General features: G+C 37.1%; 1 protein-coding gene across 1 annotated transcript in view; it reads left to right on the top strand.

The window, feature by feature from the left end:
- The window catches only part of LOC109374599 (thrombospondin type-1 domain-containing protein 7A), a gene marked incomplete at its 3' end in the record, with an annotated part of 587,092 nt that overhangs the window by 558,291 nt on the left and 5,014 nt on the right, over positions 1 to 23,787 (top strand). Inside the window, exons 11-13 of the mRNA XM_019629338.1 lie at positions 6,170 to 6,302; positions 8,195 to 8,298; positions 23,359 to 23,553. Coding sequence (XP_019484883.1) covers positions 6,170 to 6,302; positions 8,195 to 8,298; positions 23,359 to 23,553 — 432 coding nt within the window. The remainder of the gene's footprint in view (positions 1 to 6,169; positions 6,303 to 8,194; positions 8,299 to 23,358; positions 23,554 to 23,787) is intronic.

Here is a 23,787-nt window from a genome sequence, read left to right as displayed (position 1 = left end):
TTAATATAAATTTCTAACTGATTATTATTTATTGATGATCTGGTACATTTACTGATAATTGTTTAATGATTCATTGTTTCATTGAATATCAAATGTATATTATCTTAAGCTACCATTACCTTTTTTTATTCTACAATAATTTTTCAAGTAGTAACTATAATGTGCCAGGCACAATTCTAAATATAAAGGACAGAGCAGTAAACAAAGACACCAATGTCCACTCTGGTGGTATGAGAGAGATAAGATATTTAATGATTATTCTAATCTCTCAATGAATATGAAGGATCAAGGGAAAGGTTCGGGAGGGTTGAGGAAAGAGAAGAAGATGTGACATCATTTTGGAGAGTGCAAAGGTGGCCAGCTAGTAATGTGTATTAGAGCTTCTAGGCAACATGGAGTGTCCATTTAGCCATGTCTTTAAAAAAGGGATTGCCAAACACAGTTGCCAGTGTTTCTTCAGCCATTTTCAACTGTCTGAGTGCAGGAAAGTAATTGGTTTTGGTTAAGATTGGGACTTTTCCAAGGAGGTACAAGAAAGGAAAAGGATCAGGGAGTCAAGGGTATTTTAAATGGAGTACTTGTAATAATGATGGAGTATGGAATCTAAGCTATGTTAGGATGGAAGTGAGGTCATGAAGAGAATAATATTAATAGAACCTGAAAATGTGATAGGGAAATTGAATTGACAGTTTTAAATGAGATTGGGGAATTTTAGTAAGATGAAAACTAAAGTAGGTGAACTGAAAGGTTAGAGGAATGACTAGAAAGTAAGATGTTTAAAGATAACAGTGTGAAGGTACTAATGATAACATCACGAAATGAACAGACGAGCTAGTAATTGATGTGAGGTACAGGAACATGTCATCAGAGGTGAGGATGGACAACAATTCAGAGTCCAGTGCCATGGATATGCCAAAACCAAAGTGGTGACAGGGGTAGGAAGAGAAGGGATTACAACGAGGGACATTCTAAAGTCATTAATTCATGAAGTGTTGGTAGATGACTGCTACAAGGTGAGTAGCTGGTAGTAAGGTTGAAGACAGGAACTTCAGAGGAATTGGGGATTTTTGAAGATAAAGAGAGGAGAAAAGACTGGGAAATGGCTAGGTAGAGTCAGCTTCCACTGGCAAAGATTAGGAAGGAAATTTTCTAAGCAGAGGTAGAAGATGAGAAACCATGTGATCCAATGGGTGTGGTGGTGGAAAGCTTAGAAGATGGAAAAGAATGAGAAATTGAAAATCGGGTTATGCATGTAGCTAGTGCTGTGGGTCCAGGTGATCATGGAAGACATTCAGAACAGGCTTGGGATGGTGTAACTATTGTAGTTTCTTGTGATGAGTAACAGGCATGTGAGATATAACGGGGTTAGTTACCATGGTCTCTTGGGGTAAGTCAGGTAACTGCTCTAAATTAAAATGCATGGTGCCAGGGGCCGGCCGAGTGGCTCAGTTGGTTAAGAGCTCACTTAAGAGTTTGAGCTCTGAGCAACAGTGGTTCAAGTCCTGGCCCGAGCTGAGCAGCCGCTGAACTGCCAACAGGTGGCGGGATGGCTCAGCTAAAAAAAAAAAAAATGGTTCTCTAAAATTCATGATGCCACACTAGGATTCTATTCTCCCTCTGGAGTGCCTGGGGTGGTGGTGACCAAGGAGTGCAAGAATACCCGCTCAGAAATCTGCTGTCCTGTGAGCAAGCGGCTCTCTGAGAGGTGGGGCTGTGTTGGGTTGAGCACAGGTCATCTCACCAGGAGCAGATCAACCCTCCCTTTTCCATGTTGATTGAGTTTCCTATAACAAAAGGCTTTCCAAAACCCTAAACCTAGGCTCAGACCTAAAAAGAATAACTGTAATTGTGTATTGAGGCAATAAAAAAAGACTTGGAGGTGGGAGAGGGGGTGCCCACTGGAGATGAGACAACAGTGCCAGGATGCTCTGTGCGCTCTGGAGAAGCCTTTACTAATTTGCCTGGACTGCTGTAACTGAGAATAAGGGCACAATGGTGTTATAGAAAACTAGCTTTTTGTTGTAAGGAAAATAAAGCGATGATATGTGGTTAGTTTTTTTTTTCATTATTTGGTATGAAATGGTACTAATCCAAGTTTACTGAAATTACACTGACTTTCGCACACAGTGAAAACTGCAAAACAAAGTGGAATGTTCAAGGATAGACAATAGCAGCAGAAAATTAATTCAGGGATGGGATGGTTATTTTAAATTTAATTCTGCAGGTAAAATCTAAAATTTATAAGAATTTTGGTTTCATGAAAATGTGGAGCTACACTCCTTTTTGAAATCACTTTAAAGAGATAAAATTGCACTGTAGTACTGCAGAAAATGGAACAGAATAGCTTAGCATGCCAGGAAAAACAAAAAGTTATTTGAAATGTTATTCAGCCCTCTCTCAATGTATGCCTTGAAAAATCAATGCCAATAAACAGCAGCATTGAGTAGAGAGTCGTTTAATCCTTAAACCAGTGCACTTGTTAACTTTTTTCAAATATTCATAAATTTTACAAAGGGCTTTTTAAAAGTTTTGTTTGTTTAGCAAAGAGAAAACATTTCTGCATATAAATTATTTGGCTGCTCAAATTCTGTTCACTACTTTTTTTCACACTACATTTATTGACATAAGAGCTAGAAAGGATATTGAAGAGGCATCTATTCTACCTCGATGCCTTTAAGCAGAACTACACTAGAATTACCCCAAAGATTAAAAAAACTACCTCACATTTTACTACTTACATGAAACATTTCCTTTTTCATTTCCTGTCACTATGCTGCTCCAGCTGCCATCCATCCTACATTTAGCGTAACAAATCTGAGTTTTGCCTGCCCTTTAAATCCTTCCATCAAGTAATTTCTCTAATGAAATGTATCTTGACTGTCTGAAATCTGAAAAAGGCTGTAACCGTGTGAGAGATTACATACCCTCTGAATCTATGTGCCCCATTATCACATAATTTTCTGAATATATATAATCCCCCTTTTTTTTCTATTCCTATCCTAGGTAGGTATTTTCATGTCTAAATACAATAGGAATATTTGTTGATTTTTCTCATGCTCGTTATTTCCAATAAGCTAAATGCACAGAGTTAGTATCCATGTGCTTACTACTATAAGGAAATGCACTGAAAGAAATTGAAGATGCTAATAATCTAGTTGAGAAGATGTGAAATAAATGTGTATTTATTAATCCTTTACTATATGTGACTATTGTCCTAGGTGCTAAAACACAAAAATACATGGAAACTGTATATGTATATCAACCACATATAGTTAATTGGGCATAAATACATACAGGAAACCATGAAAATTGTAAAATTCCAGTTTGCCAGCTCAAGTTATTAGTGAGGAACCTACTGTTTCCCTTCTTCATCATGTGCGGTAGCTCTCCCTTTGTCTGCACTTTGATCTGAGAGCTCTGTAGCCTGGCTGAGGTCTACAGTGCTGTTCCTGTGAGTGTACAAGTAATTTCTTAACTGAAATCTGAGAAGAAACAAACCTCACAGTGGATAGAAACATGGATGTCATGACACTTCCTGTGTAACCCCATTAAACTTCCTCTCTAGGTGTTATGGCTTCGGAACGTCTCTCTTTAATCAGGTTGTAGTCTCTATCATGTGGGCTCCGCAAGGTTAAGGTATTTGAACGTTTTATAAGACTAAATGGATTGCCAGCGTGGAATCAATGATGGAAGTGAAAAAGAGTTACCATGGTCTTATATATATCAGGTGCGAACTTGTGATGAATAGGCACTGGGGTGTTTCAGGGTTGTACCTTAGGTGACAGTTTCACTTTCAAGTCAATAAACGAAGTAGAGTTGAAACACTAACATTTGATTATTGCTTCCCAAATCTGAGCATCCCTGCCTATGTACCAGGTGATATCTAGAGCGTTAATGACCAGAAGCTTCAATCTATAAGGTGCCGGTGATGCTGAACTCACAGTCACCTACAGTCTCTGGAACCCTGAGTCTCAATTGCATGTCTGTTGTCCCTCTGCAGATTGCAAACGATTGGAGAGTTATTGACTCTAACAATTTTGACCCCGTGGGAAACAAAGACCTACTCCTCTGTGTTCTTTTCCTCTTTTTCCCTGTTACAAATCAAAGAAATCCCTCAACGCTAAACAATAATAAGAATGGTCATTTTGTTCATATACTCTTTTGAAAAGATTAGTGACAAATCATACACATAAAACAAAAGAAAAATAACAGGACATGTAAAAGAAGTATGGAGTCAAGTAGTAAATGGGTGTGGGGAAGGGGTAGAGAAAGCAAAAAATTACCCTATAAAATCAGTGTTAAGGTAAGCTGCAACTGAGAAGAAAATTAGCTCTGAGATTCTGGTGAACAAAGGAAACAAATAGAAGCACAGGGGCTTCTTAACAGATTGTCAGGAGAAATTTTTTTTTTCTAGCTCTGAATTATTAGAGGAATTTATCACCTGGGCCTTAAAATAGGGGTCATTGAACAATATTACGGATGGAGACTGCATTAGCAATTTTATTAAAAGTCCTATTGGCACTTCTTAGATCTTTCCTAGATAAATGATATTTAATATGTAAAAAGTTAGAGCTAGCATTCAAACTACTACTGTTACAATAAAAATGCCCATGACAATATTTTAAAATACTTTAGTTCTCTGCTACTTACTACCACCAGTCCCCAATTCCCTACTCCCATTACCTGTAGTATTCCAGTTATTCACTAAAATAGTTAATACAATCATTAATAGTATTGTATTAACAATGGGAATAATGCTAAAAAGTGACATGTGAAGCCTAGAATCTGAAATTGGGACAAGACATACAAGGTATTCTCTTCCAGTAGATCTTAAGCCTGCGCGTTCATCACAGCTCCCTAGCGAGCCTGGGAAAATCCGATTTCCAAACCTAGCTCTCAAAGATTCTGTTAGTAGTTCAGAGCATAGGCTGAGAAATATGTTTTTGTTTTTTTTAAGGAATCTTCCTATGCAATTAGACATGGAGGAATCACTCATCCGATCCAGTCTCCCATCCAACACAGGAAACTTCAGTCCACATGGTTGGAAGTCAGTTGTCCAGGCCATGTTGTGGGAAACCCTGACTTCATGAGAAAGGATGTTTACATTATTGGAAAGTTCTAATCATCAAATCACGTTTTCCTCCTAAAACAATAATCTTAAGGATGTTTCATTTCATTTCTGATTAAGCTTTCATTGTTAGGGGCTGCTAACCCATATAAAGTTCTCAGTTCCTGTAGTTTATGTATCAAATATTTAGTGATCCTGAAATAAAATGTAAATGCATCACAGGAAGTCTATTAAAATAATCTTTTAGGGGACTCTTTTGTAAGTGCATCATGCCATGGGTCTATTCATCCTTAAAGTGTATATATTGTAAGTTGGAATATATTTTCTTAAAGTTGACAAGTCTTATTCTAATACTAAAAAAATTTTGAACATCTTTATATCTACTGTCAAGTTGATATCTTCATTGTGAAAGTAAATCTTAATTATTTCCATTGGGGGTTTTTTTTAGCATAATTTGGAATTATTTACTTACAGTAATTATTGCTATTTCAAATGCTTCTCTAAAAATTCTGCCTCTAGGAAATGACTTTCATTTCACTACTTACAGCCTTGATGTTTAGAATTCGACCTGAAATGAAGATCTGAGACTGTTTAACATGAATAATAAATGACTAGAATAATTTACGAGTTATGCATCTCAAATTCAGTGAATAACAAAGAAATAAAATTTCACATTAAAAATGGAATGTATTCTCCTAAGAAAGATTCATTAGACGTGTATGAGTCCCAAGTGGCAAACAGTGCTATGTGAAATGGCATGAAAATAAACTTAAGGTAGAGGAAAATAAATTAATTAGACCTGTCGTTTTTCTCAAGGGGAAAGAAATATACGAAACAGCAATTACTTTGCAACTGCACATTAGGAAGGCCAGTTGACTGTTTTCTCCATTCTTCATATTTTTAAATATAAATTGATTGGGTTTTCAATATAAGCAATCTTTGGGAGAATTTAGGAAATGATGAGACCAGATGAGGCCTGTCATTCAGGATTGTCAAAGCACCCGTGTAGCTCGGGGCAATATAATGTCTTCACCCAGGCTGGTATTGGAAGATTTTTTTGTCAGTGCAGAGCACAGAGGTTAAAAAACTGCCTCATTCCAGGGGATTCCGGAGCCAGGAAGCAGTCTCGGCACCGGGTCATCATTCAGCGGCCAGCCAATGGAGGCAGGGACTGCATGGATCCTCTCTATGAAGAGAAGGCCTGTGAGGCCCCCCAGATGTGCCAAAGCTACAGGTAACCGCGTTAAAGAAGAAGCATAGGGAATGGGACATTGAGCAAAATACTTCAAGTCTGACCCTGTCCCTCAGTCACTGTGGAGTCTGGGATGTTTATGGCTGTATGTGCCATCTCTTGCCTTTTTATTTTATTTTATTTATTATTATTCTTTTAAAGATTTTATTGGGGAATTGGGGGAGGGGAACAGCATTGGGGAATTGGGGAAAGAGAACAGACAAATTGCTATCCTTTTGTTCTTCAGTCTAATTGTGAAGGATGTCGCTTCACTGGCCCATGTTGGTATTATCATTGTGCTCTTCCCTGGAGAGGCAGTCGCTCGCCAACCTTTGGACGGCCGCTCACAGCAGCTCTTAGCAGCTCACGCTGGCTGCCAGCCACACATGGTAGCCCATGGCAACCCACTGCAGCAGGGGCTGCAGCCTACGCCATCGCTGGAGAGTCAGGGCAGCCCATCTCCAGGTTGAGCTGTTGTTCACCATCGTGGCTGTAGAGGGCACAGCGTCACTGGCCCTCATGTGGGATCCGAACCAGGGCCCCACTGCGGCTGCTGGCCACTCACGCTGGCTGCTGGCTACACACGGTAGCCCATGGCAACCCACTGCAGCAGGGGCTGCAGCCTACGCCATCGCTGGAGAGTCAGGGCAGCCCAGCTCCAGGTTGAGCTGTTGTTCACCATCGTGGCTGTAGAGGGCACAGCGTCACTGGCCCTCATGTGGGATCCGAACCAGGGCCCCACTGCTCAGAGCTGGTGTCCCATGCCAACTGTTAGCCAATGTGCCACTCAGCCGGCCCTCTCTTGCCTTTTTAAAAGAGCTGCTCTCCCACCAAAATGATCTCCAGGGAGTCAATTACTTGTGAAATTTCCAAGCTGTATTATTAGCTGCAGGAGTTAGGGGATATTTCTTATGTTGACGTAAACTGTAAGGAACACAGGAAAGTGGTTAATAATTATGAAACATATGCTTTAGGAAGCAATTCTTTTTCACTTAGAGGAATAACCTAAGCATCCCTCCCTGGGCTCCAGAGAGCACCTGTGCCTCCTCAGAGCTGGTATCCTGGCTCCCACAATGCCGTCTGTATCTCAGTGATGCCAGTAAGATGTCTGTTCTATTCATTTGCGGCCACCTCAAAGAAAATGAAGGTTATTGAAGTTATACATTATCATTTTGGTAATTATTAGAGACGTTTTTCCTCAGGACTCTTAAAAGAAAGCACCTAATTGAAACTTGATGTGGTATATAATTGTGACCCTGACAACAAGTGAAATATTATGGCATTCATTGATGGAACGTGTGATCGCAAAATAATAATTTAAGATGAAATTGATGACAAATTTGCCATCTTAATTTACCTGTATTTAATTCTGAGATGACAAATAATGTAATTGCATGTTTACATGATGAACACTGACAACTATTAGCCCAAATGTATTTGGGGGATTTGTATTTATAAAGTGTGTTATTATTGCAGTTTCTGAGTTACCCCTCTAACGCAAACCAAAAGAGCACTATACAAAAGATTGATTACTTGAGTGCAGTTTCACAATTTGAATATAAACGAAATATACCTCATTTAAGTAGAATGCACCTGCTTTCTGGTATGTCTGCTGGCAGTCCTAACCATTAAAAAGGCTAAACGCTATCAGTAGAGTTTATTCTCATTGGACTTGACAATGATGGACTCTGTCTCCACTGCCATAGAGGTACTTTAATATTTAATGCTGCTTTTTCTAATGCCTTGATGGAGATCTAAATTAAATTTAGATAGAATCGAGCATTGTCACATTTCTGTTTGCAGCGGTCAAAGTCATGTTTCCATGCCACCATATCTCTATGACTTGCCTGGCATTTTTGCTTCCCCTCCATGAGGTTTCTGTTCTTTTCTTGTAGGTGGAAGACTCACAAATGGCGCAGGTGCCAACTAGTCCCATGGAGCGTGCGACAGGACAGCCCCGAAGCACAGGAGGGCTGTGGGCCTGGACGGCAGGCAAGAGGTGGGAGGCCTCATTCCACAGCTGATTTGCTTTCTTTTCTTCTTTCTTTTTTTTTTTAATTAAAGTTTATTGGGGTGACAAGTGTTAGTAAAGTTACATAGATTTCAGGTATATAATACACCATCTATATATCACATTGTGTGCTCACCACCCAGAGTCAGTTCCCTTTCCATCACCATATATTTGATCCCTTCATCTACCATTCCCCTCCCCCCTTACCCTCTGGTAACCACTAAACTATTGTCTGTGTCTATGAGTTTTTATTTCTTCATTTGTTTGTCTTGTCCCTTTGTTGTTTTCAGTTTTGTATCCCACATATCAGTGAAATCATATGGTTCTCGACTTTTTCTGACTTATTTCGCTTACCATAATAATCTCAAGATCCTTCATTTCTCCAACATCTCTACCTTAACCACTAGCCTGATGAGTTTGTCACTTTGATGCCATGCTTAGCCAACAGAGCAGAGTAAATATGCATCTGCTACCACCTGTTCTACCTAACGCCAGAACACGGAAACTTGTTTTTTAAATTGTGCCCTTTGTTCTTTGACATTAGCCCATAACTCCTCTGGTTGAATTTTTCCCTCATTCTTATCCAGAACCATCAGATCATGCTCTTGAAAGGTTCATGACATAGATTAAAATGCAGCTTGTTTGTTGTCATTGTTTTAGTTTTTGGATCATGGTATTCCGTACTTTGTCACCTTATCAATAAGATCCTTGCATCCTTACCCATATGCATCATATATGTGCATGTATGTAAAGTAATATGATTGGTTAGCTTTCCCAGAAATTTTGAGCAACAGCATCCATAACACTGCCTTGGCTGTCCCCGATTCTGTTCGTATTCAGTACTTATTTTTAAATGGCAGATTTATGTACTTAAAATCTGCCATATGTGAACCACAATCTGTCTGCAATATTAGACAACATGGAATCTTGCAGAAGTGAATGATAGCCATGTTTCCAATTTGCCATGATTATTTACTGGGTCTTATAAACAATACTTATATTCTAAGCTTTGGAACATGTTATTCATGCATGTAGCAAATTCAGTCTTTAGAGAGCGCCTGCTTGTTTTTACTCATTTTGACTTTTAGCATGTAGTTCCACTACATACTTAAAATGTAGCTGGATATATAATTGAATACACTGCCACCTCTCTTTAATTCATAAAGACATGCTTTGCTCCCTCATTTATAGTTATGTCTTTGATGATGATGATGCAAAAGTCTGAACATACAGAATAGAATTCCAGCTATTGCTCATGTGACCTGGGACCCCTTTTCTTTACAGTGAAAAGATTGTTTTTCCAATTTGAGAAAAATAGCTTCTTTTTTATAAAAATCTTCTATTTTTATAATCATCATTTTAGAAGTCTTCATTTGAAACATAACATTTTGTTTTGATATTAATATTTTATTAATTGTTTTGATATAAATGATATTAACTACCCAGTGATTTTTAGTATTTTATTTTATATGTTTAATATTCATTATGTATCCTCTACCACCAGCTTTAGCTAAAAAAATAACTGCTTCCTCTTACAGTTACAGAGACTTAGGTATATAAAATTAAAAGGCATGCTCCCATTTTCAAACTATTCATCAAGAAATTGAGTGATATGAGACCTTCTTGACATGCCCTGCTAGTTCCTCCTTGAATCAAGCATACATTTGCGTGCAATTTGGGCCCTACCTGGAGTTTATAATGAAGACATATATGAACTTGGGAATTAGAAAACACAAGTTTTAGTCCCTGTTCTTTCACTGGTACAGTGTGAGTCTTTATTCATTACTTTCCCTTTGTGGGTCTCAGTTTATTTAAGTGGAAAAAAGGAAAAGAGGGTTGGACCAAATGATCTTTTAGGATTCTTCCAATTTTCATATTCTATAATCTATGCACAGATAATACTCAGGGATCCAAGTGTGAAATAAAATTAGGTAAAACAGAGGAAGACCGCACTTTTATAGAATGCCACTGGAGGAAATCTGAGATGTGGTGAAAACAGCTGCAGTTCCAAACTTGACTGCTTAACAACCGCAGAACCTTGGCTCATTTATTTCCTCCCTCTGAGGCCGAGAACATAATGATCCTCACAGTGCTTTGCACATATTAAGTCTTCAGCAAATGAGCACTACAAGTTAGGTCATGACCCCAATGAATGTGGGCGTAGGTCAGAGTGGGCATAAAAGCAATATCAACATGGGTCTTTTGGTTTTTGACACAAAGTTTGTTTAAAAACTGTTCTTCTGTGATGACCAGTAACCTTTTCATTTCCAAATCTGATAACCTGTGGTCATTCTTCATCCTGGGTGACTGTTCTGTAGTGTCTAATACTGTGACCCTCTGCCACCGTGAAAAGGCGTCTTCAGCTTCCCCTATGCCACTTTCTCCTGGCTTTCTGATTGTTTCAGTCTTTGTTTCCTGTTACTGGTTCCTCTTCCGCTGCCTGTAATTAAATAATATTTCTAATCTTGGACTACTTGTCTGACTATTTACTCTATCTCTGCAATCTTTCCTATTTTCAGGATAGGTGGAAAAAGTCATTTCTGTATAAATATACTAAGAAGAACCTCCTTAACTTCCACATGAAGATAATCTTTTTCTTTGTTGCCTTGGTAAAGATATTTTTTTTCATTTTTTCTTAGAACCTATGTTTCTGTAGAAATATGAAACAGGGAGAATAAAGAGTATAGAAATATCAGGGGCCGGCTGAGTGGCTCAGTTGGTTAAGAGCTTGCTCAAGAGTTTGAGCTCTGAGCAACAGCGGTTCGATTCCCAGCCCGAGCTGAGCAGCCGCTGAGCTGCCAACAGGTGGCAGGATGGCTCAGCTTAAAAAAAAAAGAGTCTAGAAATATATTTTGCATATGGCAAAAAGGCAAAATTTTATTCCTTTGCTGGTCAGGGCTATTTTCCAAACTCTGCATGATTGACCCATGAGATTCTTGCTATTTTCATCTTTGTCCTTATCTGGTCAGAGACTTAAAAAGTACCAACTTCTACTGTTTGTTAATGATTAAAGTACTTGAGTAGTAAGGATTAGCATCAATCAGCGAAGAGTATAGAGAAGCTATCCCCATTCTCTCTAATACATCAGACTGTCTAATTCCAGTCACGAGTTCAGTGGGATTGCATTGAGAAGACTGTGTCAGGAAAGAATGAAGATTTTCAAGCCAAGAAACTTGCATTTGAGTAGGGAAATGAGATCATTGGTAACATCAGCCACCATGTGTGAGCTAAAGATGGTGACTGATCCATTGCAAAAGCAATAATTTACAGCTAAGAGCTGTAAGAAAAACCTAAAGGAGGAACTGGGACTTGACTTGGTACCATAATATCAGAATAAGTAGAAAGGAAAAAAGAATATAAAATAAGGTTAACTTTATAAGGTAAGTATTTGAGGTAAGAAAAAACAAAAGCATTAAATGTGTTCACAGAAAAGTGGGTAGAGTGAAGCACTGAAGATGCGAGCTAGAGCCTGGGGTGATTTCGTCCAGGGCTATAAATGTCAGCATCAGTATTTTAGACCTTGTTCAATAAGTAGTAGGAGCAAGCACCTGAAGAAAGCAGTGTTTTATCCACCAGCATGTACAGAATAAATTAGAAAGGCAAGATGCATGGGTCTGGATGCCAGCTACTACGCTTTTGTGGCAATGCAAGGATGAAGTAATAGGGACTCAGACTGGAACCACAGTGGTGGAAATGAGCAAAAATAAATGAATTTTCAACATACAGTAGAGAAAAATAATTTTAGGACTTAGTGGCAGACAATCATAGCAGAAATAGAAATAAACAAGTGAAAAGTGATCAGATGATTCTTTAACTCCAATATTTTTAGCTTGAGAATAGTTATAATATTGGTGAACATTTCTAAGTCTGAAAGTAAAGCAAATTTTAGAAAGTATATTTTGTATATTATGCATTAGAGGTGATGGCAGGGGAGCCAATAGAAATATCCAAGTATGCGTTTGTAATGTAGAAATGTAGCTATAGAAATAGCTTAAGAAAGCAGTTAGAAATTTGTGTAATCCCCATAAAGGGATTTGTTGAAGTCATAGGAGAACCGAAGATCTCTAAAATGCATTATATACAGGGGGAAAAGAGGTTATTATATTTTACCATTAATAGATGTTTTTTCTCTAACCTGTTTGCATTGGTAGACTATTTAAGCATTTCTTTTTACCTAAAGAACTTAAACGGTATTAACTTTAAATTACTATTTCCTTGCTTGTGTCAGAAATGACACCATATGAAGTAAACCATGAGATAGCTAACTTTACCATTCTGATTTCAAAGGTAAAAATGTTTTATTACATAGCTTTTATCAAACTATTTGTCTAGACCAGTGGTCAGCAAACAATGGCCTGTGCACCAAATCCAACCCACAGCCTGATTTGTAATTAAGTTTTATTAGAACACAGCCATACCATGTATTTATCTATTGCCTATGGCTACTTTTATGATACAAGGCAAGGTTGAGTATAGTTGGCTCTCTATCCACAGACTCCTCATTTGCAGATTCAGCCAACCAGGGATGAAAAATAACCCTCAAAATGTTATGTTGTTGCTGACGGGTACTATATGGTTAAGCCTAGGATGGCTATATCTGAACTGAATATGTACAGACTTATTTTTCATGTCATTACTCCCTAACCAATACAGCGTAACAGCTATTTACATAGGATTTGTACTATGTAGGTATTATAAGTAATCTAGAGGTGATTTAAAGAATACAGGGATATGTACATAGGTCATATGCAAATACTATGTATGCCATTTTATATAAGGGACTTGAACATCTGCAGATTTTGGTAGCCAAGGGGGTCCTGGAACCAATCCCCGCAGACTCCAAAGGATGACTGAACTTTGCTACTGAAAGCATATGGCCCCCAGAGCCAAAAATATTTACTATCTAGCCCTTTACAGAAAATGTTTGCTGACCCCTAGTCCAAATTCTAATGCCACGTAATCCATGATATAGTCACAATTTCTAATAGTACTGAATAGTTAATACTCTATTGGATTAGAAAATCCCCAAAGTTTATCTGGTCATTTGGGAAAAAGTTTTCAAATTCAACTCGTCTATAAAGAAACAATTTTACAGGTATAAGAGCAGTGGACTTTAAAAACGGTCACAGTAGTAAAACATATGCCTTTAGGATACAATTGCTGCATCCTTTGGGGGAATTTAGGAATAAAATGTGATCCTAAAAACTTTAGTAGTAAAAAAAAAAATTTTTAAGAGTTGAAGGTGAAACCAGATAGTGCCATGGGATAAGGAAGATAAGAGACAGTGTCCGCATAATTCTCCTGTCTAGAAGAAGATAAATCATACCCAAGAACTGGACATCAAGAGGTAATTCACTAAGAATACACAGAGAGGAAAGAATGTCTACGTCTCATAGAAAATGCACCACTCAGCAGGACACTGACAAGGTCACCTATTATGATTCAGGTTTTCTCAGATTACTTGAACCTTCTGTATTAGTAAAAAAATATTACACAAAATTCTCTTTTACCAGTTTACTAGCCAACCATCCTAGGTTTTCTTGTATCTAGTCACGTGTACCTACTTTTTACCTATTAATAAAAAAAGTTTCCATTATAGACAGACTTTCATTTTTACTATTAATATTCCTAATAGCATAATAGTTCCAATTGTAGGAATTATCTGTGGTGATGCATTTCAAAGGATTTGGGAAGCAATTATGTTCCAGAGTCTCTTTAAGCAAGTAACTAACTATCACTGCTTACCATCTCAGTATTGACACTACCTGAAAAGCAAATCAGTAAGACTCAGCTTACTCAGAAATGAGTTAGAATGGCATAAGCACAATAATATAGGAAGATTCCACTCCAAGTAAATGTATTTTTTACCAAGTCTATATTCTATATATTTGAAAACTATGTGAATGAAAATGTCTTCTGAACTATTACATTAGAACAGGGGTCGGCAAACTTTTGAGACGGAAGAGACGCCAGGGGTCAGCAAACTGCGATTCGTGAACTGTGGCTCTGAAGTAAAATTGAAAATGAAAATAAAACTATCATAGTTTCATTTATAAAATTTTTAAAGGATATTATTCGCATAATGGTGATTATGTAAAAATATATTTATGGCTCTTGAATAATTTTTAAATTGTTGTAAGGGACAGGATTGGCTCTTCCAGGGGTCAGCAAACATTTGAGACAGAATATACCCCAACAAGCTACATGTGGCTTGCAAGCTGCAGATTGCCGACCCCTGCATTACAACATAAAAGAAAATCAATATACTCCTGAAAGTTTTAAAAGTACATAGGCATTTGTGTGATTATTTATGACCTTTTTTTTTACATTTGAAAAGAAAAGTGCAATAATGATGAAGCAAAATTTTATATCAACCATTCCAAGAATCACCAGTAATTTTTGCCCAATTTTCTCTAAATTGGATTAGCTACTCTGCTACAAACAGGATATTTTTCCTTAAGTTCATTAAGTGTTTCTGTAGAAACATTAGAAATCTTTTGTAAAATAAGTGGTTAAAACTTTGTGTTAATAATCATATCAATCTGCTTGGACTGCTGTAACAAAATACTATAGACTGGGTGGCTTAAACAATAGAAATTTGGTTCTCACAGTTCTGCAGGATGGAAAGTCCAAGATCGACGTGCTGGCTACCTTGGCTCCTGCTGAGATCTCTTTTTCTGGCTTGCTGTGACCTCACCTGATAGAAAGAGAGAAAGCTCTCTGGTCTCTTCTTATAAAGGCACTAATCCTACCATGAAGGCCCCACCCTCATGATGTCATCTAAGCCTAATTACCTCTCAGCTTCATCTCCAAATATATCAGAAATACAAGGGTTAGAGCCTCAGCATATGAATTTGGAGGGGACACAATTCAGTCCATAGCAATAATGAAGGATCAGAGTCTTTAAATGAAATTTCCATCCCAGTGTACAGAGCTGTAAGTTTGTTAGTATTAAGCTCTCTAAGAAAGCTGTCCCTATAAGCCAGCTGAAACTTCCTGGATATCATTCAGTATGACTTATTCTTTTATGAAACAAATATTTTTTTAATACATGCCACATGTTTCATGTGGCTTACATAGTCCTGGGCCCAGCCTGTCGAAAGAATAAAAGTATGTAACAGTTTCAGTTCATTTCTTATGGTAGGAAATAAAGTATAGATATACCGTAAAACCTTGGGTTGCTAGTAACTTGGTTTGCAAGTGTTCCGCAAGATGAGCAAACATTTCTACTACATTTTAATGTGGTAAATGAGCCATGTCTTGCAAGATGAGTAGTTTGTTTCCGGAAGGAATTATGCTCACAAACCAAGGTATTACTGTATATTATTCCAGTTTCAAGCATATTAATAACATATTAGTAGTTTACATATACAGTAACCACAAGAATTGGAAAAAGATAAAAAGGTAACCACTGATAGGGCATAGTGACAGAGAAAACGGCATTTAAATATAGGATGACTCAAACACAAAGGCCGGAAGTAAAATCTATATGTTTGATGAACAGTGCGTTGACCAGTTTGCTGAGAGCTCCTGTGAGTGAGTTGGAGGCAAGGGGTCACACTCTGGAGGATTTGAATACCCCCAGGAGTATTTGAGAACCAGAAGGATGAAGAGGAGACAGAGGAAGAGGACATTTTCCATAGAAAATTAGAAATGGTAAAGAAACTTAGCAAGGCTTTGGATATTGACAATGGTGTATTCCAGGAAGTTTTATGTAATGGTATAAGATCTAAAAAGAGAGAAGAGAAAGAGATATTTTAAAGAAGAATGAAGTGACAGGATTTAACAACTTTAAAACTGGAATCATTCTTAAATGTCACAGGAAAATTTTAGAGAACCTTTGAAGGAAGCATCTTTAATATTGTCAGTAAAAAAAATGCAGATAACATGAAATTATGTCCACCTTCTATTTAATTTTTAAGTGAATAGATGGCTTATATTTGCTTCATACTATTTGAGTCCCTTGTATATAAACTTTTAGTAAAATTGTAACTTCTGTCTTTTAACTCACATTCTTCAGTTTGGATGGGATTTAGAAGGCTATATTGTGTGTTGATCAGTGACTGTGTCATTGAAAGCTACTCATGTCGCTGCGGCTAGAGTTAACCATTGCATTTGCATTGTAAGTAAAAACATGGCACATAATATTGACAATTTGAGACAATTTACTTATTTTTTTCTTTATGACTGCCCTAAGGGGCAATGTCAGTCACTACTACTTGTAATGTATATACAAATGCTGCCAAAAAAATGTATACACATTTTAAGAAAGGAAAACTGTATTAAAATTATAATAATATATACCGATGACAAAAGATGAATACAAGTCACGCTTGACTTCTGCAATTACAAGAGGTGCTCAAAGTGGTTACCATCAGCATCCAGACACTTCTGATTATGGTGAACTACTGCTTGAGCAACGTTGACCAAAGTGTCCACTTGTATACCTTTTTTTTTGGCATCCCCAGTATATTATTTCAGTATTTATTACCGTGTGACACGTTTATACCAACAGTATGATGCAAAAGTATCATAGATTTTTGATACTGAGATGCCATAAAAATAATTTCAAATTTGCTCTTGTTTAATCTCCGTATGATTTTCATGCTATCTCCTGACAAGCATACTTCCTATAAATCCCATGGACCCAGGGTCAATCCCGCCTATCCTAATCCTCCAGTCCTTCTGTATCCTTGCCTGCCAAGAATGCTTATTGTAATGTTGACCTGTCACTAAGATCTGACATTAGTCTGTTTATGTGGAAGCCAGCGTGATTCAAATCTAGACCACAAAAAAGAAAAAAAAAAAAAAGCTTCAATAATATGCCTCACATGGCAGGGACCTTCCTGGCCCTGGGGGTCCTCACCCTGTATCACTTATTGGTTAATAAGGTTATAAAGAGAAAGTTTAAAAATTAAAGAGAAAGTTCTAATTCCCCCTCTGCCAAAATTAAATAAATAATGTAGAATGTGGGATATAAGTTTTTAACTACAATGTATGCTGTTATTTTGAGTGAACAAATATCCTTAAAACTTATGCTTAAATTAAGTGTCTTAGACTGTATTGATGCTCTTGGTATTTAGTCTTTTACTTACACTCTGGCCCACTTTGTTCTTTTTAAAAGATTACATTTACAGGCATTATTGGGGTTATGCCCAGAATATCTGGGCCAATTTATCTCAGTAACTCACAATAATCTGTTAATTTTTAAAGATTGTTATGCAATAGGAAGAAAAAGAAGAGAAGAGGTAAATGAACTAGATAGAAAAGAGCAAAGGAGCTTGATTTAAAGAAATTTTGTCCAGACAAAATTTTTAAAATCTTCTTTTCGCTAATATATTTGTAAGGTACCACCCAATATTTTTGTATGGCTCACTTATATAAGCTATTATTTTAATCTTCCAGATTTTTTTTTCTATTTTTAAATAATTTCCCCTAAGTGTCTATGAATATTAGCATCCTAGTTGATTTGGGGATTTTGGTTTTGTTTCTATGTCTAGGAGAGCCCTGTCATAAAATGATTATTAGCATTTTCTATTTGTTAAGTAGCTCCTTTAAATCAGCTTGACACTGATGTGGCTGCCCTAGTTCCTCTGTGCTCCATTTGTTGTTGTGCAGTTAGTTAACCCTTCCAGATCCCAGTCGGGGACCTCGCTGACCTCAGTCTGAGCTAGTCCATTGGGAGCTGATTATTATTTCCTAGAAAGTCCTCCTACAAGGACGTTCAGATATGTTATGAGCATCTATGAGACTGGGGATCATTGATAACTATTTAGAATCAATTTTAAACAGTGAATTTTTCCCCTTTCTGCTAGTTATTAATACATTCACAACATTAATTAGGAAGCATAATTTGGCAAATGCATCAGTGAAAATCTCTTTTACACAGAGAAAGATCAGGATCATTATATCCACCTAGTAAACAACAGGATCCCTCTTGCATTATTTATAGGTTTGGTCTTCTAAGCACAATTAGGTCTCTTGGTATCTAACTCCGCTCACATCAAGCTTTTCCTTTTTATTCCTACATGATTCATTCTCACTATTCCCATTGTTTTTTTGTAACAGTATAAGAAAAATCATTCTTCTAATCACACAATCAGCTGAACATATCCTGTCTCTAGTGCTACCTAGACACTAGAGAATAAACCATGTTAATATTGTTCAGTTGAATAAATCAGGTCTCAGAGCTCCTTGAACTCTTTGTTACATATAACCCAGAAGCTTTCACTGCACTAGGGCACTGATCTTAATCTGTTTCCTGTAATGAACTTCTGTGTGCACGTTTTAGATCTAGTATTTATTTCACTCTGATTATCCCAATGAAATGACAACATGGTCTTACACGCTGAAGGGTAACCCCATATAGACCAATAAACTCCTCCTTTCTTTGCATAAAGGAGTTTCATTCCTTTATAACAAAATGAAGATGAGCAACTACATTGTGAATTCTGTTAGATTTACTTCACGGCTGCACCGGTGGCTTTCCATTTACATACTGATATATGCATAACACCGATAGCCATGTCCTTTTAGCTCAAACCAGTATTATCTGTTCCCTTTCATTCCAGGAACGTCTATTATTCTGCTCTCTAAAACATAGCTCAAAATTCAACTTGCATGAAAACATTCTGGAATTGACTCTACTTGTTCTACTTATTAATATTTTAAAATTTAAATTTATAGGGAATTTCAAAGATATACAAAAGTAAAGACAATAGTATAATGAATACCGGTAGTATAACCATGACTCCCTCAGCCTTGAGAGTTTTTTGTTTGTTTTTTTAATTAAATTTTATTGGGGTGACAATAGTTAGTAAAGTTACATGGGTTTCAAGTGTACAATTCTGTAATACATCATCTATATATCACATTGTGTGTTCACCACCCAGAGTCAGTATCCTTTCATCACCATATATCCATATATTTGTTTTTAACATGTTGCTATTATTGGTTGTCTGCCACTCCTCACACACTTAAAAATATTTTTCTGGGATATTTTAAAGCAACTTCCAGAAGAGATATATATACCATCCATAAATACTTTTTTTAAACATAACAATATTATCATTATAATACTAAATAAAATGAACAATAATTCTTTAATATCATCTAATATTCAGACCATGTTTCATTTTTCCCCCTTTGTCTCGAAACTGTCTATTTACAATGGATTTGTTTAGATCAGGGTTCATGAAGCTCTTCGCGTTGCATTTGGTTAGAATATTTCTTAAGTCACTTTGAATCTAACAATTCTGGCCCCCTTTTATAGAGCATTTATTTGTTGAAGAAACTGGCTTTCTTATTTATTTATCTTTCCGACATTTCCTTAGTATTGATGGACTGTGCTTGTCTCACTCAATTCATAACCCACAGTCCATCATATGGATGTCTCCCAGGCTTTTAGCCTGTTGGAAGCAGTCTACCCATGACACTTAAATAAAAATTGATGTGCCTCATGTAAATAAAATAAAATTATAAATAAAATAGAATCAACAGAGAGTCACATGTGGAATTTGACTTTACAATAATTATATTGCTATTTGCTGACCTCACCAAGAAGCTCTCATGGTGAATTATCCATAGAGCAGCATGGTTTGGGCTCATCTTTCCAATAAGACCTCAGCCCAAAGGGGCACTTGCAAAATCATTATACACAAGACACACATGCTCCTCCTGTAAGTACAGATACAAGTGTCTGGGTATGTGTAGCTTTCTGGTGTGCTAGGAAACCGTGCTTAGTATGATGAATCTTATCTACAGTGAAAACTACCCTGTTTTCAGTATCTTAGAAAGGAATTTTAAGATTTATAAAGTTGAGAGACGAGACAGTTTCCTTTCCAAACATTTATATTTTCCTCACCCCGATAGGAAGTTCATTTCAGATTGCATTCCTGTGTTTGAATTGTATTTCCTCTATGTCAGAATAGAAACAAGTTGAGATGTATGATAAATTCTCAATATATTGTACGAATGATAGTGTTGCTACATGTTTGCATAACATTGCATGAGTAATTCATTCAAAGTACACTGTCTAAAACGGCAGATAAGGGGAGTGGAGTGCTGAGTGGGTTTCTGAGAAAAGATGTGGGACTTTTACACATTTTGTTTCTTTTCTTTTCAACTAGTTGAAATACGAAAGATTTTAGGCACGTACTGCAGGTATACAGGGAAAGGGCTTTAGATTTATATAAATAGTATAGATCTGCACAAAGTTAATTTGTTTCTGGTATCATGCTGGTAGTGGTTTGGTTTGGTTTTCATTTTTTGGTGTTACTTCATGTTATGAAAGTTGAACCAATTCTGAGATACATTATGTGAGAGACAACCTTAGAGGAAAAACCCATAATGGAGAACTTAATTCAATTCCATTTAGTTTCTCAAAAGATTTATATCCAAGTCTCTGTTTCACAGAGCCAAATTGGATAAGTAGATAAAAGTCTTATTTCAAAGAACCCAGGTTTAGTTTTATAATTTTCTTTTAGTTGTAACAATGCAATCTTCTTCAAAGCTTAGAGTTCTGATATGGCCAAATCTCTTATTTTCCAAATGTATCATTCTTGAGGTTCCTACATATCCTGATTAGTAAAAAGTCTAGTAACTCCCTCTTGATTAATCCTTTCCTTTGGGCCTCCTTGGAGCAATTTTGCCCAGAAACCGTCAGAGCTTACCAAGCTTAAAGTGTTTAAGGAGTCAGCCCTACTTCCATATGGCAGGTATGGAGAGAACTACAAAGTCCCATCAGCTCATTAATATACCACATCATGGGGATTCCCCTTACACCAATCCACAGATAACATTCTTCCAGACTATATGGATGCTTTTTTTGATCCACTCCTTGGACAAGTGCCCTTGAACTCCAAGTTTAGAGCACTCTTATCTCATTCCCACGTGCTCAGCCATAGTTTCTCAAAGCTTGACACAGTGCCGGGGTGACTGGGTAACAAATGACTTTCAGTCTTGGCCACAAGTCTCAGCCAGACTCCTCCTGGTGCCTTGAATACTCGAGACTAGCAGGTCTTAAATTTGAGCATGCTTAAGGAACATCTGCACAGCTTGAAAAAAATGCATATTCCTTATCCCCCCACACAGTTCACGTTCAGGAGCTCTGGAATGAATCCAAGAATCTTCAACTTTAATAGCCTTCCCGGTGCTTCTGATGTGAGTGGAAATATATGTATTACCTACCGGAGCAGTGGTCTCAATCCACTGCTACATGCTGGAATCATAAGGGAACTTTAAAAAGATGCTAATGTTCAGGACCCTGTCCTTGATCAATTAAATCAGAATGTTTGAGTTCAACAAGAGTGTAGACATTTTCCAAAAGCTATCCAGGTGATTTTAATCTGCAGCCTGATCTGAGAACCACTACCTTAGACTAGTATGATAAACACAGACCACCAGGCAGCTTCTCCCCCAAGTAGTGAGAGTCTCTTTGGGGTACTTTGTTTTTTCCTGTTGTACAACCTTTATAAAAGTCACTGTTGTGTAACTCTACCAGGTTTTCATTCTCTTTAAAATTCAGTGACACATCTTCTTTTCATACAAATTGGTCCTTCCAGTGTTGTGCATACTAAATGAAGACATATCTATAGCTAAGAAATAGGTGGGTATGCACCTACATTTGCACAATTACGTAACTTATCCTTTAGCAGTTGCAACAAATTGTGTTCCCCTACACAGAGAAAGTCTTCCTTGTTAGAATTGTTATATCCTTATACACACCCTATCACACAGCCCTACCTTACTAGGCATTAAGTTTTTAGTATATGGCTTCAGAGAGTGCTGTCTAACTGAGACCTTCTGTGCCCTAACTGTAATTTGGGATCAAAATATCAGGTTCCCCGACCTTAGTTTCATGATAGAATCCTGAGCAGGGCAGAGGTCAGCAGCAGTTTCAGCCTAGACTGTAAACCCTGAAAGCCATGTAAATCAGCCTGACTGAGGCCATTTAAGCCAGTTCAATAAAGACTTCACTTTAGGACCACAGCATAAATGTTTCATCTGCTTCCTCAATAAATGAATGGATGATTTTAAAAATCAACAGGGGGAAATGGCAGAGGGAGAAAGGGCACTTTAAACATCACTTGCTCTTTTTCTTTAAAACCTGTTTACCTTAAAGCAAGTTTACATCTATATTTAATGAGTAATAAAACTATGACAGGGTTTTAAGAATTCAGTAGAACAATATCTTGAGAAAATAATATATATGAATCAAAATTATTTGACCATTTTTAAGAGTCCATTGGTAATTGTGGAAATATTAATTATGATATGATAGATTAAGGTTGATAAAAGTTTTTGTTTTTATTTTTAAATTCATGGTTGATATTTGTGCATGTGAAGAAATTGTGGACAGGTGGGGTAGGGGACTTTGACATTGTTTCCTCCCATTAACCACTTGAAAGCCACCTCAACAAACTTCCAGTGTGAAAAAACAAAGACAGAAACAAAACTATGCAAATGCAGCTCTAAGACAAGTTCCATAAGCATTTCCTTCCCACCAAAACCTCCAACCAATTTACTGCCAGTAAGACCCTTCTATATAGGAATCCTAGAGTGGCCACTGATATAAAAACAATTATTAGAGATGTGTGGTATCTCCCAGACCCTCTATGAATAACCTGTGCTCAACATAAACTATTATCAGAGCCCATGTATTATTTATTCATCTCGTAAATAATTCATTTCTAAATATCCTCCACATGTGACTTGAAATTCTTAATAGCATCTAATAAAAGCTGCTAAATGCCAAGTGTGTGTGTGTGTGTGTGTGTGTGTGTGTGTGTGTGTGTATTCATGCATCTGTGTGCTTTTTTGTGTCACAAAAACCACTGAAGGTTATCTGTCATTTAAAAAGAAAACCTACAGGATCAATTTAATGACTACTGTGATGATTAGAAACACTCCTACCGGATTTCTGCTGCAAGTAAAGAATTAAAAGAGGATTCCTCTGACTGTGTAAGAAAATGTTAGGTTAATTCCTAAATTGCAGAGCAATTACAGACATTCAAATTCATTATAAATAGCTTTATGCTTTTCCTTTAGCCATTACTTGTCGAAAGCAAGACGGAGGACCGGCTGGCATCCATGAATGCCTCCAGAATGCAGGCCCTGTGCCAGCCCTTACCCAAGCTTGCCAGATCCCCTGCCAAGATGACTGTCAGTTTACCAGCTGGTCCAAGTTTTCTTCATGCAATGGAGACTGTGGTGCAGTTCGGACCAGAAAGCGCACTATTGTTGGTAAGAATAATTGGGATGCCAAAGACAACACTTGTCAAGGTAGAAAAACATAAAAAAGTCAGACCAAGAGCATTCTGACAATGTATTGGGTCATGGAGAAAGTCATGATGCATTTTTGCATAGAAAACATTAGAAAAAATATATCATTACTTTTCCGACGACCCAATATTTGGAAAATGTTTGGATCTGCTTTGTTGTTGCAATACTTACTTACACCTAATACATCAATGGATC

The sequence above is a fragment of the Hipposideros armiger genome, unplaced genomic scaffold (assembly GCF_001890085.2).
Source record: "Hipposideros armiger isolate ML-2016 unplaced genomic scaffold, ASM189008v1 scaffold_842, whole genome shotgun sequence".
Lineage (NCBI taxonomy): Eukaryota > Metazoa > Chordata > Mammalia > Chiroptera > Hipposideridae > Hipposideros > Hipposideros armiger.
The sequence above is the reverse complement of the archived record's forward strand: the minus strand, read 5'-3'. Positions and strand labels throughout refer to the sequence as shown.